This window comes from Bacillus rossius, chromosome 15 (assembly GCF_032445375.1).
Source record: "Bacillus rossius redtenbacheri isolate Brsri chromosome 15, Brsri_v3, whole genome shotgun sequence".
Taxonomy (NCBI): domain Eukaryota; kingdom Metazoa; phylum Arthropoda; class Insecta; order Phasmatodea; family Bacillidae; genus Bacillus; species Bacillus rossius.
Genome location: NC_086342.1, coordinates 3,925,311 through 3,945,745, shown reverse-complemented (window position 1 = coordinate 3,945,745; position 20,435 = coordinate 3,925,311). Strand labels below are relative to the sequence as shown.

General features: G+C 34.6%; 1 protein-coding gene across 4 annotated transcripts in view; it reads right to left on the bottom strand.

Moving 5' to 3' along the window:
- The window catches only part of LOC134539596 (far upstream element-binding protein 1), a 44,310-nt gene that overhangs the window by 22,008 nt on the left and 1,867 nt on the right, over window positions 1-20,435 (bottom strand). For 3 of the 4 annotated variants that reach the window (XM_063381761.1, XM_063381762.1, XM_063381764.1), the window contains exons 2-5: window positions 14,652-14,745; window positions 4,858-5,106; window positions 4,067-4,196; window positions 2,512-2,632 (exon numbers count right to left, since the gene is read on the bottom strand). In XM_063381761.1, the coding sequence (XP_063237831.1) occupies window positions 2,512-2,632; window positions 4,067-4,196; window positions 4,858-5,106; window positions 14,652-14,745 (594 nt within the window). The remainder of the gene's footprint in view (window positions 1-2,511; window positions 2,633-4,066; window positions 4,197-4,857; window positions 5,107-14,651; window positions 14,746-20,435) is intronic. The other variant, XM_063381763.1, reaches the window with a different exon arrangement.

Sequence of the window (20,435 nt, the reverse complement as noted above, 5' to 3'; positions counted from 1 at the left end):
GTTTACATTTAAGAAAAACAATTCAGATGCAATGTTTGGAAATTCAGTGTTGCCAAATTAAAATGAATGCCAAACATGCACGAAGATGCCCTATTTACAGGTATTTGGTACGTTGATTAAAAACTTATTTTAATAAGGGCACAATAATACCACTCTGATTAGGAAAACATACAATTTATTTTCATGCATAATACATTAAAGTTTAAAGGAGAGAGATCATAATGAACTTAATTTTCATATTGAAGTCACCAAAATTTTGATTAATGGCTGTATGGTTCGCCATGGCAAAAGGCACAAAAAATGCAAGTTGTTTACAATCGCAAATAAAGCCAACATTAAACGTAACACTATTCGCTATAAACTTTTGATGTTATGTTTGCTAGTAAATGCAGGACTGTTGCAATGTAAATTACGTGAAATGCTTCTGCAAAAAGTAGGAAATAATGCATTATTACATTATTACTATAGGGAAAATGACGGTGCAAGTAAAAAAATATGTTAATCGCAGGAATTCGTAAATCCCGGGTACGTAAAAATTAGGTTATATTGTACTTAAAAATCACAAAATTTGCCTTCAAGTATTTTGATACATTTAAAATGTTGTGCTGCCTTCAGCAACATTGTGCAGTCATAAAGATTTAATCATGCAACCCATACAACTATAAGTTTTTGTGCTATACAAAAAACCTAACCTGCAATCACGCTATTGCTAACACGAGTTATGCTATAAGAAGAAAGTAAAATTTAGTACATAATCCTCTCGCGGTAGTTATCAAGTTGTAATGGCTTAAAAGTGCACTCTTTCCAGTGTTAAATTTTCGGATTCTAGGAAAATTTTTCCTTCTCAGGAATTTTGTTTACCATTGCCTACAAACAACTTAAAATAAAAGACAGTAGTTGGACGGTTCTAAACTCTAAACACTACAGTGATTTTAAGGTCAATATTTTTCAAACTAGAATTCTTGTCAAATGTATTAGAACCATTGCGTAAGTACAGAATTTCTGACACCATTTCATAGAGTTCTTTGCAGTACTCAAATTTCCTAAACCCAAAACAAAACACATTTGCCACCAAAATTCCACGAAATCTAACAACCGAGTCGATATAATTTACAGTGGTGGTAATGACAAATGTCTGCCACCACGACAGCAGCACTTGTCGAACTGTGCAATAAAATAAAAAAGCCTGACGCAGGACGGGCGTGGAAACTACTGAACACCGAACAAACATGGCACGACAAGCTGAATCATGGGTACACTCTGCTGCGAGGACGGGCGAGACTCACCTCGCTCGAGTCACCCCCTCCGCCTCCCCCACCACCACGGCCTCCAAACTCGTCAAAGTCGAGATTGCCACCCCCTCTGGCCCTGGGGCCACCCCCACCCCCGCCGCCATGGTTTAATGCCTGCTGCAAAAAGGGACACAATCCACCGTCACACTCCGCAGCTTCCCCGATGCTGCAGCAAAGCAACGTGAGAGAATTAAGAAAGGCTGAACACTATCGCCGATCCCTTACCTGCATTTCTTTTTCAGCTATAAGATCATAGACTAGTTGTTTTGCATACTGCAAAAAGAGAAATACATCCATTAACCCCGCACATACACATACACACACACACACACTCGCACCTCATCTCAAGAATAAGTTCAACATCAGGCCCAAGACGGCAACTGGACTTTTGATTCCGTGGTAAACCAAATTTGAACGAAGGAAAATACTTCAAAAACTGAGCAGCAAGTGTACCCAAAGATCAACTATCGATATGCACATGTGTTCAGCGTCAAGTCTCCATGCTCCGTACCTCAGCATTCTGAGGATCGCCGATGATCCTTAGGGGTTTCTCCGACTCTTGCGAGGAATCGTCTTGGATAATGACAATTTTCGACCCAGATTTCTCTTGGAGTTGCTTAATCGTCTCGCCACCTTTCCCGATAATGAGTCCCACTTTGGGACCCGGTACCATAATCTCTACCTACGAACAGCATCAGCTATGCAGAACAGTGGCACAGCAACCGATCACACAAAGCACCCACTTTCACGCTCACGTCCCTTCGATAGATGACTATCGGGATTCATCTTAAGCTAAAAATTGTTTAGTTGAAATTATATCTATTCACACCACTTGCATACTAATTAAGAGCTTACGCAGAGTTTAGGTTCTCTCTCTTGGTTCTTCCAGCCAGCCTTATAATCTCCTCCTTATGACCCAAATTTTAAAACAGCTTGCTCTGGTCAAAATCATTTATTACAAGCTATTTCATTTATCTTTAAATTGTTTTTTTAATCGCTTTTACTATTGACTAATTTTCTCCCATGTAAATTATTTCTATTCTTGTTTATAATTTGTAAAAATTATATCTTGGAACAATTTCCTCAGACCATTGTTAAGTTTGGACTCGCGGAATAGTAAAAATGGTTAGGTACAACCAATGTCAGAAGAATTACATATATTTGAGCCCCCACTGTTTGCCGACCCGACAGCGATGGCCAATCAGACGGCTCGACTCACGTGGTGGGAGTGGTTGCCCGGGCCGCCGCCTCCTCCCATGTTCATGTCGCCCATGCCGGGCCCAACTCCTTCCGTGCGGCTCCTCTGCTGGACGATGTTCATGATCAACTCCTTGGCTCGGCTGAGGGGGGAGAACGCACAAAGTTAAGTTCCGAGAGACCCAAGAATAATAAAAAATTTACTCCGAAAACATCAAAAAAGACTGAAAATCTATGGCAAAAACAGAAGACAGTTGATCTTAGTGACAAGTTTAAAGCACTAAATTCAATCCAAAAATGATGTATGTATATAATGAATTTTCTTCAATCTCCTATGATCAGTCATGTTAAAACTTACAGCCTTTAAAACTAAATATTCAAATTCAATAGAGATGCATTAAAAAAGAAAGCAATTTTAGGCTATCCCCATGCCAATACAGCCAGTTAGAGAGCCAGTTAGAATTCGACCGAAATTAGATTGTAACAAATTAGATAATTTTGTTCGGCTAGAGCGGTTGCAGATATTGGGGTTTTATGTCCTGTTTAAGATTATTAAACTTTCAGAAAACAGTTACTGGTTGAAATTAAATAGAAGTATTAACTGAATTTAATTTTTCTCACGTCCTAAACTTACATGTCACACGACTTGTCCAAAGGAAACTAACTATCGCCAATCACTACTTGCTGTCCTGTGACTTCACGAAATGTCTAGCAACTTTGTCTAAGTACCAAGAAACACAGGGACTACATTCCGGAGGACCAATAGACTACCCCAACCTGCGGCGCACAATTGGGACATTAACAAACTAGTTAGAACTTCTGACACAAAAAAAAATTGTAAAAATTTACCAGTGGCATGACCACTACCCCAGACATGAAATTAAAGGCCTCTTTTCACATGAAATATTTGTGAGCTGCTGAATGGCGCAACCTGTTGGCACAGCACTAACGACTGACAAAATAAAGCACTGTACAAACCATACTGAACAGTATAAACTGGGGACCTCCCTGGAAAAGCTGCGTTCCTATTGGTTACAAAGATTATTCTTACTACTATTACTCTGCAATTCCCAATTCAGACAGCTTTTCTACTGTCCTGGTGAACATCTGTCTCTGTCAAAGGATGCAATAAATTTTTTCTATCATTTCAGCATCTCAGCACCATGCATCTTCTACTGTTTCACCTTTTAGAAAAAGTCCCAAACACACCACGAAATACATGTGTAAACTATAGCTATAAATATAACATTTAACTGAAACTAAATATTAAATATCACACTGGCATAAATAGTAACCTAGCCAACATGAAAATCAGTAAAAACCCAACTGAAAGGCTATTTGAAATATCAGAACTCTTTCAAAAATATTTTAATAAAATACAAATACGAAACTCAGTCACTATGAACTTGAACCATATAATCAGCTGATACACCACCTTACTTGAAAGCATCATGCCTTAAAAACGGTCTGCAAAGCTGGGGAGGGCAGGAGTCTCGCGACGTCACAAGGTTTACTCTTAAAAACTGTGGTCATATCAATAGAGAAACTAAACTAAACGACGACGAGCGGCTGCTTACTTGATGGAGTCCCTGCTGCCCGTCAGAGTGCACACTCTCTCCGGCATGCCCCCGCTGTCAGGCGCCATCTGGATCTTGCAGCCAGACTCGTTCTGCAGACGCGTGATCTGCTCGCCTCCCCTCCCGATTACTGCAACGTCAACACCTCCTTCAGCGACCCCACCACAGTGGCTTTGCAACCCTCACATCATATACCAGCATTTACCTGCAATACTGATGCACCAAACTTGAAAATACAAAATAAATCCGTGGTTTTAACTCAAAAATTAAAGACAACATTAACCAAACCACCTTAATTTTTGTTTATTTGAGCTGAATATTATTTTCCATGCTGTTTCTCTTTCATTACCATTGTAATATGCAAGCTTCTTTTGTAGACATAAATTAGGGGTTGGAAAAATTAGCATCTTGCTATAGTGCTATTTTACATAATTTTCTAAATAAATGCTTGTTTTTAAGCTAAATTAGTTATAAATGTCATTCAGTTGTATAAATATCCTTTATAAATTTTTACATTACTGTTTACATGTATTTTGAAAGTTTTAAACATCACTGTACAAAATGTATCTTCTTACACTCAGAAGGAAACACCCCCTTCACACAAGATTGTAACCCAGCTTGAAAAATTCTATAAATTAAAAACCTAAGACAATGCTAGCAAAATGCACTTCCTATTTTTTTTTTTAAAGAAAAATTAGCATTTAATTATTTTTGTGATTTTATTCTAGGAAAGAACAAAAAAAATTTACCAAAGGGTTATCTGTACACATGAATATCAGTGGGCAACTCACTGAGGCCGACCATCTTGTCGGGCACCCGGATGTCCTCGTTCTGCACGGGGCCGATGCTCACGCCGACCCCCAGGCCCTGCAGGCCCGCCGCCGCTGCCGCCGCCACTCTGGCTGCTACCGCCGCCGCCTGGGCAGCCGCCTGAGCCGCCGCGCCGCCTGCTCCCGGGGACGTCACCTGCTGCGCTCGCAGGGCTGCCAGCTGCGCGCCAGCCGGGTCGCTCACCGCTGCCACTTTCTTCGCTTCCGGCTCTGCGACACCACGCGCACCTCACACACCCTCCGCACCTTCCCTTCACACTTTCCCCAAATACTCTTCACACATTCCCCAAATACTCTCTTCACACTTTCCCCAAATACTCCCTTCACACTTTCCCCAAATACTCTCTTCACACTTTCCCCAAATACTCCCTTCACACTTTCCCCAAATACTCCCTTCACACCTACCCACAACTTTCCTTTCCAAAAATATGCTCTCCACACTTTCCCCACCACTTATCTTTTCCAAACCAAGCAAGATTTATTTAAAGGTACTAAAATGTATTTAGACATATATTTGCCCTGAAAATTAATTTTTTTATGGAAACAGTGTCTTTAAAATTAAGAAAACAAACTAACCGATTGAAAAATGAACCTTTTTCTGATCAACATGCACTCTTACCAGAAAAAAAATGTATTTGATGAGCGTTGTTTTGATAATGCTTCTGTTTTCCTGATTAGAGAGCACTTTGAGGGACGGGTGTATATGTGGCCCAGCTAACAACATTACATACATGAGAGCTGAAACCAATTACTGATTTAATTGTATGTAATATAGAATATTCCTGCAAGACATATCATTTTTGTGATTAAAGTCGTTAACATAATTCAGTGTCTTTTGTATGGGATAATAGCAATTGAAAGGAAAATTTTACAAAGACAGCAAACCATAAGGGCACAATTAAAATAATTTAGCAGTTGCCAGGGATGAATTAACAGCTTAAACATTATAAATTAATTATTTTAAAACTAACTTCAAATCATTTGTAAAGGACCTTTTAACCACAGTAATCTGGACATTATAATTTTTTAGTTCATAAACTTACATCCCTGCATGCAATCCTATTTTTTTTTCTATTCACTAAAAATCATTTTAATACTGGGTGTAGAATAACTTTATACAACAACTAGTTGTTAATTGTAATATCTTAATAAATGTATGTATGTACAATATATTTTCTTTATCACGGGGTCATTTTAGTGACTTTTAGTGACCTCTTTTCCCAAATTTTAGTGAACTTTTCGAGAACCATTCAAATATTTGAATAACATCAAAATAATCATATGTCTGCATTCTTGTAAGGTTACACTGTTTGCCAATAAAAAAAAGTTTAAGTGCATAAATATCAGTCAAAAAGAATTCATTTAAGTTATATACTAGACACTTTTAAATTGAATCATGCCTACCTAAACTATTTTTTTAGCGTTGATTACTCTCCACAGCTCATTCAAAGTCAATTAAAAAAACATTCTAGAGTACACGACACTTTAATAACTTAATTATCTCAAAACAGATGTATAAATCAATATTTTGCTCAATTACACTACACGTATAAAACACTGCACACACAGTAAAAAAATTTCAAAAATAATAACAAATGTTACTGATTTCAGGCAAATTTACAACTGCTGTGATTTTTTGCTAAGAGCTGATATTTTGTCATCCAGCAACTTAAGCTCTTCTTTTTGTTGCTTGAGCATTTTCCTCTTAGCAAGCAGTAAACCTCTTATCTCATCATAACTTCTTTTCTTCGTCCTTTCATTTCTAGCCTTCTCTTCTGCCATCTTGTACAATGCTTCCTTTCATCTTTGCTGAAGAATTTCTGACAAAATAAATAAAATATTTTGAAATAACTATATTGGATACATTTCCTACTGAAGAAATTGCTCCATAAACAGATCTATGTGCCACAAGGGAGTCTTGCCATATGTTCCACCAAACATTCCTTATTTACAGAAAATCCCCGTTCAACAGCTGCATTTCCATGGAACATTATCAGTATTTTCTGGAAGAAAGCAAGTAGTGCTGTACTATCCATTTTCAGATCAGAAATGAGATTCACAAGGAAACTGTCCAGTCTGTGTTCTTTTCGGTTGAATTTCTCAACAGTCTCGACATCAGGGTTTTCACAAAACTTCTGTAATCCCTCTTCATGCAATCAGCAACTGAAGGAGTCATCTGTTGTTTTGTCACAAACACTTCAAGGGCTACAGTGATTCGAGCTTCGCAGCATCTGACTTCTCATTATATAAGGATCTATACATGAAGCACCCTTAACAATCTTATGACAAAGGACATTTTGCCACAAGCTTTGAAAACAAATGTTGAAGATAGCATTTGCAATCAGTCTGAAATTTCATTACTGTCACTTCTTTTATTCCTTTACTACAAGCTGCTTTAGCACCAACCCCAAAATCAATATTTTTAAGTGTCTTTAAGAGAAGCTGAGAACAAGATTTTATACCTTCAACAACAGATTTTAAAAATCTGGACGCAATACCTGGTGCCAAAATGATAGCAATGGTGCATTTGACTGAAATTCTATTAAAAATGGCTCAAGCTACAATGCTACCAACAGCAAAAACTCAAGTTTGGCTAATAAAAGTTCATCAGTTAAAGCTTCCTTTACTTTGTTGAAGTTCTCAGAATTTGGTGCTTTCTTTTCAATGGATTTCACATACTTTTTCAGGTGTGGCAACATATCTATGGCTTGTTTCAGTACTTTTGAGTTCTCCACCCACCTTACCTGACAGAATTTCAATGCAAATACTGGGGACCCTGTTATCTGCATGTACTCAGCTCTTCTCGATGGAAAATCTTTGTAAGAGGTAAAAAAGGGAACAAAGATATGCATGAATATTCCATACTGTTTTACTGTGAGCAGTTTTATATGCTCCTTAAACAATGTGCAACAAACATGTTCCTACATCAAAAATCTCTTGCCCATCACCTCCATCTTTCAAAATTTGCTGAATAGCTCGCATAAACTTTAAAATAACATTTGGCCCATCAACAGAAATTTGCAGGATATTCCCCAAGGGTACACTCAGATCAACCAGAGCACTTCTGAACTTGTCAACCAAGTCCATTGCTGTAGCTCCTTCTAGAAGGCTGAAGTTAAGTACCTAGTCGAGACTGTTAGAATCACTATTCCAAAATCTCACAACTAAATCTATTTGGCTTTTCTGGGAAACTTTGTTGAAGCTCTCGTCAAAGGAGATGGCAAAAAAAAAGGGCACAAATTTACTTTATCTGCAAGGTTGCATTGAAAATATGGACCTAGACCATATTTTACCACATAAGACAGTTTTATCTTTTTGCATTTGAAATTTCTGTGTTATCATACTATCGGGGAACATGAGCGGGAAGAGATCACTACTTGCACCTCCACCCCTAGCAGAAGAATGACTCATCACCTAGAGAAGGGCCCAAATAATTTCAGCTTTTGTGACCTCGTCCCTTAGAAGAAATTGTTGTAAACCTGTACTTCCACATGGCACTACAGAAGCAGATGGTTCAACAAGATGGTCCACAAGATTTGTTCCAGTCTCCACAGATGCGACACTTTTACAAACAGCTGTATCTTCTTCGTTGGCATGAGAAAAAATAAGTTTATCATTATTCACGAGCCGTAACCATTTTTTCCAATGTCCTGCGAATGGAAAATTGTACCAATTTGCTTGAAATCGACACTTCCCCGGCATAATTGGCAGCTACTGTGTTGACGCACTACACAACACAGATGAAAACATTGCACTAATGTATTTTTTACCCGAGGTAATGAAACCGATTCTCTACAAAGTTGGACACAGTAAATTATGTTAGCGGGTACTATAATGTGCCTATACGATGACATTGTACAAATACTCCTAACATAATTTGCACCTAATAAACTTACTGGTACTATAATGTGCCAAAATGATGACATTGTACAAGTACTCCTAACAATTTGCACCTAATAAACTTACTATCTCTCCCACGCCTAAAAACAAACAATAACACACCCTTTAATCAATATCTCAACCGCCCTCAATATCTCTTGTTTTTTATGTTACCATTTTAGCCGACATGAAAAACTTTCATACATACATAAATACAAGTCGATACTGTGACGTTTTGTGGTGAAATATGGGATATGGCACCAATGTTTGCCATCTACTGGTGTTCACTCGTCGCTATTACAAAATGGCTGCAGATTTAAGGTGATTTTTAATACTTATGAATTTTATTGTTACTGTTTTCAACACGTTTTCTTTTTAAAATATGAATATTTACGCAAAATCTTAATGGTTAAACTATCATTGACTATAATTTATAGTGACGGGAACATATAGTTTGTACAATCAATACGGGAAAAACAATAATTTGAACATTGGTACAAGCGGACTCTTTAAACCTTAGTTGTATAGCAATTTTGTCGGGACCGTAGCAAGTATACGATAAACACGGACAATCGATACATGCGAGTTCGATAGATAGAAGTTCGACATAGTTAACATTTCACAATACGGCTTTTTGCATTCCATTCTTGTTTGTAAACACATTTAAACAGAGTTTTCAATTATTCCTGCGTGCTTAAAAATAAAGAGTACAGTATTATTAAAGCTTCCTAAACCGGAAAAAATCTCTAGCATGTATAAAGTACTTACATTTATGACTGCATGAAATATATTTTCTCTCCCCGATTTTCATGTTCACTGCTTCTACGTGACTTTTCGTGGCTTTCGTGACCACCTTCACGAAAACGTGACTTTTTCGTGACTTTCAGGATTTTCGTGACCGGTAGACACCCTGAGTTAATACACCCAACTTTCGAAGTAATGCCCTTATTTGTTCCAGAAAAACAAAAAAACTTGTTCTTTAATCAGTGTGCCTGCCGACTACCATTTTAATCAAGACACTAAGCCCATTAAAATTAATTTTTCAATACTAATGTACGTCTAAATACGTTTGAAGTACACTTAAATGTTGAAAACCATTTTGAAATGAAATAACATAAAATTTAATTTAAAAAATTTGGAATCACATTATTTACATAACAGGGCTTGGGCATAACATTCCTAAGTAGGCACTAACAACAAGTCTAAGTTACAAAATATTAATGTTATAAATATTGGATATATATATAAGTTAAAATAAAAGATTTAAAAAGCATATACATAACATTTTATATTATTATAATGATTATTTAACCTGTTAACGTAATTCAAGACATTGTTTTTATTTATGACAATGTGTTTCTGCCATGATTTGCTACTAGCACATCCTAGCTAGCACGAGGTAAACTAGCCCTGGTAGCTTCTGACATGCGGAATGGTGAGTATAAACATTGGCTCAACACTTAGGCATCGTCTGAAATAAATACACGATGAAGGGAGCGAATAGCTATTAGGAAAATGGCAAAATTAGTCACATTATTGGCGTGTTGCATTGTATTTAATGCTACACAAGTGTTGTCGCCATTGGGCGTGTACGGAGGTAAAAATTCACGTAAGAGAAAAAGCACTACTTCGAATCTATGACTACACTACTTCAAATCATGTAGTAATTTATTAGATCATTTCTTCAAAACCATGCAAATCAAACAGCATTACTTCAAATAGCAGGTGTATATAAAAACATAAACATCTCACATTTTATTTAGCTTGGTGTATATTTTATTCTTATTGAAATTAAAAAAATATTTAACTCTTCCATCTTTTTACATATTTTCATCCTGGTCCCTTGAAATATGTAAAATATATAATTTATCCCTGTGTAATCCTCACGCAAACACACAAAAAGTCTGTACATTTCAGTACAATTTTGCATTAAATAGTAATTTTATGACTCGCTGATCCAAATTCTAAAATTTTTAAATTATTGTCTGCATGTGCACTTATAACTCAAAAATGGCTTGACTGATCCTGAAATTTGGAATACAGCCAAGATTATGTGGTTACGCTACTGATAGGCTACATAGCATTCACGACAAAAATACTTCAGTTTCTCATATCTATGACAGACGTGAAGTTTGTAACAGAGCTTGCAATTTTTTAAGTTATTTTTGTTTTCGTGACAGCAATTTGTTTAATTGTCATTTTATAATCAATTAATAACCAACAAATTCAATTTATAACTGACATGTAATTATCTGTAAAGCAGGCAGGTATTGACAAGTATGTACGTATATAAAACAAAAAATTATGAAAATGTCACTGTTGAAACCAATATGACGAATTTAAGTTCCTGTCATAAATTGGTAGCACTATTTATTGTTGTTTGAATGTTAAGATTTCTGTTCATTACACACCAACTGTGACAGCACTCATGATCAATTCCTAATAAGTATAGTTATGTGAACCTACAGTATTCTGTTTATTAATTCCACTTTTTTATTTTAACAATTTAATTAGAGCTGGGCAATATTCCAATTTTTTTTCTGGGAAACTCAAATGGGAAGTTACTTTTTCCCGTTTCCTGAATCCATAGTGGGATCAAACAATTTGGCAGACTGCCGGAAATGTGAAAATATCTTAACAGGGATGTGTTAAATAAATGCTTGTGTAACATCAAACTATGTATGTTATAATTTTACACATTACAATACTAATTACCATGTTTTAAAACACAAACAAATGGGGTAACTAAGCTGCGACAGTGGAGCAAAATAAAATAGGATCACGTCTTAACTCAAAACTTTATGTTCTTGATGCCAAATGATAGTTTTTATTTTCCCCCAAATTTCTCCAGCATACCCAGCTATCAGATTCAATCAGTATTGCAGCAAGTTAAAAAAAAAATGCCAAGAGAATTTGTAAACTGTTATCTTATGCACCAAAAAAATGAAGAGTTTTGTATTTAAATTAAAGAGAGTTATGTTAAGCAAATAAAAATTTCAAATACATGTGAAATGGAAAGCATTTAAATAAAATTTCTAACCAGAGCTAACAATTGCAGTTAGTAAGTTGTGCTGTATTAATGAAAGCATTAATTAAAACAGCTCTATTTACTAACCACATTTTTTGTTGGTTAGATCACCAATTGAACAACTTTGACAAAAAAAATAGTAACCCACTGCTGTACCTAATAAACTGACTCCTGCTGATTCATACATTCTGGATGATTGTAGGAGTCACAAGTACGAGCAAGCTGACACGCTGGTTCTATCTAAAGCACAAAAGCTGGTTGATATGAATACATTTTATTAGCGCAAAATAAATCTTTCACAAACCACATTTATAGTGATTTTTAAAAAATATATTTTGTATCATATAAAAGAGACATATATAGGATTTAAGAGGAAAAAATAAGAAAAAGTAATCTTTTTACAACTGTTTTTATATCATCCCCCTCGCCAACTTAACACATTGAAAATTTGCCTTCGTTAAAGCATAGAGAACATTACGAGATTTACAAAGACCATAAGAGTATCTTTAGCATTATTATATTTGTAGTCATTCACAAAAAAATTCAATACTTAACTCTAGAGCTTTAAAAGGGTAAACTAGTTATAACAGTAAGTCATCATTAACATCTTACAATATTAAATTAATTTATATGCCATAAATAAACAAAGCCAAATTTAAAAAAAATGACCAAAATTGTATGGCTTAAAACTGTTGAAACCAAACTGGTATTTTTGGTCAATATCTCCCTTTAAAGGCTTTACTTTAGTAAACATTTTTGTATGTACCAGAAAAACTCAATATATGTACTATATATTAATTTGAAGCATAAAACATCTAATAATTTGTATCATTAATAATTGTTATGGTCACAAATGTATATCCTTAAAATAGCTCTCTATGCACGAAATACCAAAACAAATATTCAAAGAACATGACACCCAAATCATTCAAGACATACCCTTAATTAAAGCTATCATGCAACTTATAAAAAGAATGACAGATAAAATACAACACAAGCCAAATGCCAATGATCAAAAAGAAAAAAATAATAATAAACTTTAAAACAAAGTCATGCAAACAAGTGAGTATTTAGCACTAACATTTTTAAAGAGGACTTTGGTGCATAAAAAAATTGCTAACAAAATTGGTATTGTTACTAAAATACTAAGTTCAGAAAAAATATATTTGTAGCTGAAAATTATTTTAAGAAAATGCCATTTAATATTAATTTCAGGGATGGTTCAAACATCATCTGATATTTCCAAATAGTTTTTTTTCTAGACCTACAAGCAAACTTTTGCACTAGTTTCTTATCCTACATGTAGTAACTTAAAGAAAGTTAAATTTAAACTTGAATGCAGTTAATCAAATTAGATTTTAAAAACCTTTTTTGTTTAGACATAAAACCACCTGCAAAGTTGAAATTAAAAATATATTATTAATAAACTTCATAGTTTTTATAATATTACTGCAAATATATTACTGTGAAACCAATCAGTAGAGCCAAGGTTTTATGGTGTTATAAAAAAATTAAATTTCATCAGAAATAGTGGATTTTGTCCTTGTCATTAAAAATTTTAATGCATATAGGTTAATAATAAGTATATATGAAGCACAAATACATTGATCAACAGCTTCAACATTTCATGGTACAATAATTAAAATGTGTACAATGATAATGAAACAAAATGCTGCAACTAAAACATTAAATATTTCCTTAGTTAATGAGAAAGTCATAAATATGCATATCAAAAGACTAGCTAAACATTTTGTTAATTGCAATGTCTAAAGCCAATTTTTTTCACCATCAATATGAATGCAATGTTAAAATTTAAGAATCTGTAAAATTATACATTTACTTGTGATGTTTCTCTGTAGGCCTTTAGCCATAGGTATCTGCATAGTATCAGCTATAGATTGCTAAAATTACTTTTAAGAAACCATAAAATGCAACTAAATTCATAATAATTGTACTTAATACACATTTTATGATTTTAAATAAAAGCTTACACTAAGAAATATTCAAAAAATTTTATATTTCAGCATCATGTGGTGTATTGGCATCCATTTCGGTGATTGGCTGTGTAAGACTTCTTTTTCAGTGTTTAGTGGTGTATTAACTTAAATTTTGCTGTTATTTCGCTTTTATTGCTCTTTATCATATAATACTGCCTCTACCAAATAGCTATATTTTATTGTTTAGTTAGGTACCAACAAGTGTGATGATTTATCTTTAAATGCATTTAAAAATTACCTTGATACAGTGAAAAAATAACAAGAATAATGAATAAATAATGAAACATTTTTCACATGCAAATTGTATATTGTCCTTAACCCTTAAAATATATTCTAAGTGAAGAGCTTATCGTATATTTATTAAAATAGGTATAAAAAAACAAGGTTCCTAATTACCCCCAGGCAAGTGTTTATTGAATTTCAAGTCCTAAGCTGTGCCACTGCTTTTATAAAGCACTGATTATGCACTTGTAACAGTGTTTAATCCAGAATAATAACAGACCATTAGTGAAATCATTAGTTTGTTCTCCCAAGAACTTTCAATCGTGATAACTACAGAAATCCTCAAATGAAAAGAACCATGTCCGAAAAAAGATGTGAAATTTTTCAACCTTCAAGTTTATTACCGTTTAGAAAGAGAACCGTACTAAGCATGCAATCAGCACCGCTTACAAAACATCACTGCCAGATTGCATTTAGTTTTTTTTTTTCGATTACAACTGAATAAAGAACAGAAAAAGAGCACGCACTACCACTACTGCACACGGAACTATCAGCAAGCGTGTTCCACTGAGACATCCAAGCAGCGTGAATGCATCAAGCGTGACACTTGGCTTGTGTTGGACATTTACCTGTCCAGTCCATACCTGAGCCGTCTTCTAAAGGCCTCTTCTGACCACTAGCGTCGCCGGCCGCTGCTCCACCCGGGTTGATCTTTGCTGCAATCTGCGGACCACACGTCAACTTGGAGACCAGTCCCGGCCATACGCCATACAGCATCACTACCAATACTACAGTATGCTGGTCTTTCAAAAACCTCCCCGACTTTTCCCTGGCCATACACCATACAGCAACAGCATTACTAACACTACAGTATGCTGGTCTTTTAAAAACCTCCTCGAATTTTCCTTCATTAAAACTTCAAATTTCCCTAACTATTTTTTTATAAATAATTTACATATTTTTGCTATTTTCTAATGAAATAAAGAAAATACGGATCATCCATTCCCCCAAATTTGGCCTCACTCAAACATTACATTGCATACACAATTTTATTGTGTATAGCTACGCACAAAAACCACCAACTAAAAAGAAAAAAAAACTGCTTTCTGTCAGGATGATGGCAGACTAGAGCATGACATTTTTCCCTCCAATCATACTATCGCTTCCATGTCTTTCCAGGATTTCAAGTAAAGTCCCTAACTTTCCAGAATATGTACACCATGTTTAACATAACTTAACACTATCAATTACATCACTTCATTACAACCATGTAAATATAAATCAAAATTCCATTTCACCACTCTTTGGTTATCAAAATCTTCTCACCAATTTTTTTACAGAAGCAGATTTTGCAATTGGCCCTTTCAATAAATATGTACAACAGTAACAATTTAAAGTGAAGAAAAATCTTTTTTTTTTCTTAGCCTGGTGCAAAAATAGAATATCATATTACTTACAGCAACTTAAAATTTTACTATAACAAATAAAATTTCTGCAGTGTTGACATCCTTCAAGCATTGTGATTCATCCATAAAAAAAACAGGTGATCATGAGTGAAAATCAAAATACTTAAATTCAGGAGTATGAATCCTTGCACGATAAAAGGTTTAAAGGCCGGTCAGACGCTCCTGAAATGATCTTTATAATTACATTTTCTTACCACTTTTATGTCAGGAGGTATTTTTTAATTACAATAAACAAAACTAAAACTAATAGGAAATAAATCTCAATTCACAAGAATGTTAATTTCTACATTAGAAAGTTAAAATCTTTCCAAAACAAATGTCATAAAGTTTACATATAATACTTCATTACAAAATAATGTACACAAGCTACTCTGTAGTAAATTAAATAATTTCAAAAATACAGATTTGTAAACCATTTAATATATAAAAAGCTAAAAAATGTCATGCAAGCATAGCATGATTGAAATCTTTAATCTCCTTCTAAGGATTTTATTTTTTATAGCACATTAGCTAAACCCACAGTTGCTTCAATAAAAAAAATTAAATCCACAAATCAGAAGCCCTTTCTTCCTTAGTTTAATTTGTAAGAAATTTAACTGAAGCAAAAAGTTTGTATGTAAAAATTCATACTTTTATACTGTTTTAAGTGTCTCGAAACTTAACTCGAAATAAATGACTGTCAGAAATGGCAAATAATATTTTAGACTAAACAAGAAACCAGGTGAATAATATTTAAGCATTCGTAGCTATTCAATTTAACCATTGTTTAGCTAAAAAGTTGAAATAAGTTTAAATACATATGCCACTTTCCTGTAGTTTCATGCATCTGCAGTCATGGAAGTCATATCAAAAACATTATTTCCAACACTAGATAGCTTTAAAAAAAATGTTAAAACATTTTTAAAGTTTAAGGCATAAAAAATTACATGCTTCTTGTTTACATCTCACATAATTTAATGGCGACACGAAAGGCAACATAAAAGCTTATTCTGTCGTTGACTGTTGACAAGCTTTCACACTGTTGCCAACCCTTTACCAACACATCATTGAAATTATGGTGTCGTGAGCACACCAAAGACCAGATTTGTATCAACACGACACCAGCCAGATTTATTGTAGAAATGCAGATGAACAAAATATTTCTGAAACCCAAATTTTGTTTCTATAATACATAAACACTACGTAATTCTTTTACATACTAGCCATTCATAATACTTGGCAGCATTGCATTGTTTAAGTGAGCGGTCAGATATTTATATTTAATGTGAGGATAAACAGTGAGAGATCCAAAAACAAAATTCAAGATAGCAAACTACTGCTGAAAATTGAGTTTTGTGTTTTTGAGCACCGTTCCTGTTTGTTTCAAGGAGTTTCTTTTTAATACTGTCCTTCAGTTTATTACAGTTTCGTTATACTCGGAACCTGTAGACATCATGTAATATAAATGGCAGGTTGTATAAGCCCGGTTGTTTTAACAATACACTATATTTTATTGGTTAAATTCATGATTCAGGCACGGGACCCCACAACAGTGAAATACAATACTTGCTACATGCGTAGTTCATCAGCTGACAAGATGACTCGGTGAAAACGAGATTTTTATGTATATCTGGCACGATTTAAATAACAAAACATAAGAAAATAGAGTTTTGCAAGTTCCACTTACTTATGTATGCAACTTAGGGCAAATGCCCTAGCTAACAATTCTTTGGAAGAGCCAATCAGTTTTCATAGTTTCAATCAAATGAATCCAGACACATAGTGAAAATTTCAGGGAAAGTTTTAACCGTTACTGAGAAAACAAGAGACCAATCAAAGAAGTGTAATTGCCACTGATAAGAGATGGCCTAACACATTAAAATAAATATCACTTTTATATATAGTGCTTATGTTAGCGGCAAGTATTTTTTCCATAAACAATGTATAATATCCTGCAAAAATGGTAACTATTATGTCATATAATATAAATGTAAGTTGCCTATTTGGAATAAACATGCCTAATTTGCTTTATTGAATGCTGGAAATGCAGGTAATCAAACATTACGTGTTACTTTCAGAATCACTTTAGTGAACCAGTTTCTTGCTACACCATGTTTTATAGTAAGTTTGTTTTACTCAAAGTCTCTTCTTTTTGACTTTTTAATTCTCGGGATGCCATTGTGCAGGAAAGAGTATAGCTGAGGGCTGTTCTACTCGAGGGGGGCAAGAGGCCCTAAGGTCAGTGAGGTTATGCCCTTCACGCAACTCCTAGGCCAAGGTTCCTTTTCAGTATCAAGTGTACTCTTCATGCAATATTTTTGAGATCAGAAATCAAACTTCAGATTTACATTTGGTCCATCAGTACATAGTTGAACTAAACATTCTAGGGAAGGTTTGACATCACTATCACTAACACACACTAGCACTTTTTCAAGCAAATCTACAGTCGTACAACGATCAAGAAAAGCAGATTACAAGTATTGAGTACATGATATACTGTTTTCTGAATCCCAATATTTAACAATATCAAATTGTTGTTTTTGGAAAATATCAGACTTTAATCAACAGATGGTGCAAAAAAAAAAGGCTTTTCTAAACATCAGACAATAATGATGCAAAAAGATGCCCAGAGCCATATGTACCACTACTTTGTCCTTTCGTAATTTTATTTTTGAAGCTACAGTGATGCTGTCTGGAAACATAACTGGGTAAATATGTAGTGTACGGATTAGCGCCAAAAAAAATTGTACAAATCTGAAATAACTTTCATTATATGCTCTTTTACGTCCTCTTTTCATAACCGCCTGCGGAGATAAATTCCAATTACTTTTGGAGATATCGCCGTTCTTATTTTGCAATACAAGACCTAAGTAATCATTCGAACGTCGCCATTTTATATTTTGCCGTACGCGCGTGAATGCCTAATTAACAGAAATTTTCCATTAGGTAACGTTAGTTACATTATAAATACTTCAAATTAAACGGAAATTAAAAATAGTATCAATTTATTTTACTTGTATAGTTTTAAGTATTTATAATGTAACTGACCTGAACTAACAAAACGGGACAAAGGTAGATTAGGTCAGGTCAGCTACATTATACATACTTTGAAACTGAACGGACATTAAAAATAATAAAATTAATTGTAATGGTTGTTTAGTTTTAAAGTATTTATAATGTAGCTGACATAACCTAACAAACCGGAACAAAGGATTAACAGTAGGAACGAACGTAATTTTTTAAAGCATAAAAATTTGAAACATTAAAAACTCAATTAAGTTGGAGGCGGCCTATTGGTTCATTTGAATATTGGCCTATCACGAACTATCACGGACAACATTATCCAAAAAAAACAAAAAAAAAAAAATTGATACTCGTAAACAAAAAACAATGTTGAACGCCATGTGAATGTGCAGGTATAGTGATTAAAATTTAAAAATTCGATATCTCCAAAAGTAATTGGAATTTATTATCTCCGCAGGCTGTAATGAAAAGTGGACGTAAAAGAGCATATAATATAATTTATTTCAGATTTTTATAAATTTTTTTTACAATAATTAAAATTTAACAATTCGATATCTCCAAAAGTAATTGGAATTTCTTATCCCCGCATGAAAAGAGGACGTAAAAGAGCATATAATAAAAGTTATTTCAGATTTGTAAGATTTTTTTTTTGCCGCTAATCCGTACACTACATATTTAGCCATAACAGGAAAGAGTTCCACTGCAGCTGCTCCTGAGCAGGTTGAAGCATGCATACGGACACAATGAGAAGCCCACACTATCTCTGCTTCGGTTGCACCATCACTAACTAGGAAAGTGGAGAGCTTTCGTTCTCGATGATCCTGGGATAGTACTATAAGATGTATGCTGTGAACTGGGGATAGGTGCAGGCTGAGATGGAATCACAACTGTGATTGCTGGGCCCAGGCTCTGATGAACCAGTGGTGGGCCTAACAAGGGTCGCGGGTACCCTTGTACAAAAGAGAGCTTTTGCCGCCTGCCCGACTCATGAACAATAAGAAACTCACCAATCTCCCCCCCCCCCTTTTTTTTCGTGGCATTTAATTGCATTAATTCCAGAGTGAGAAATATCCACAAATTTTTTGCAAAGCATACAAAAAGCTGAAAAGTATCCTCACCAGCATAGCCACAATTTCCATTCCTCCTCTTCCAATCAAATGTATTGACAATGACACTTCCCTGGGATTTTTATCACTAATAAAACACTTCAAAATAACTGCTTTTTAGTGTGCTGAAGATGTCTACAAGTTTTGAACAATTAAATTTTCACACAAACACCAATGAAAATACACAACAAAATAAAAAAATTTGAAAACACGTATTATTTCGTAAACACACGTTCTTAAAACATTGAAACGTCTACCCGGTACAATTGTTACTTTTCATCGGTAACTTGTTACGCAGAAAAGTAAATTCCGAAATAATTTACCTTTTTTTTATTCTAGCGCGTACAAATATATTACTGTTAATCGAAGTCGTCACATGTTTCACAGGCTCCTACCGCCATGTTGTCAACATAATGCTTCACTACTCATCATGCCACACATAAGACACTTGCATGACCAAACATACTTGATATTTACATTCTTTGATTACAGTATTTATTTAAATACAAGTAGGTTAGATTCGTTGAAAATTTGAAAAAAAAAAAAAAAAAAATCAAAATTTTAACATAAAACTAAGCTTTAACGTATGATAAAAAAAATGCCTATGTGTTGCTTACAAGCATCCGCAGTTGTAGATCAAAAATTATTTCTCAGGCTGTAACAAAAAAAGTGACTTATCCATAACAATGAGTTCAATATTGTGACTTCTTCGTGACTTCTGTAACCAGACACCCTGTATAATCCCCAAAAATATGCATGAGTGACGACAGTGGTCGTGCTGGATCGCTAGGCCCCTTGAGCGCGTTCACACTTGCCACCCATGTTCGTAACACATTTC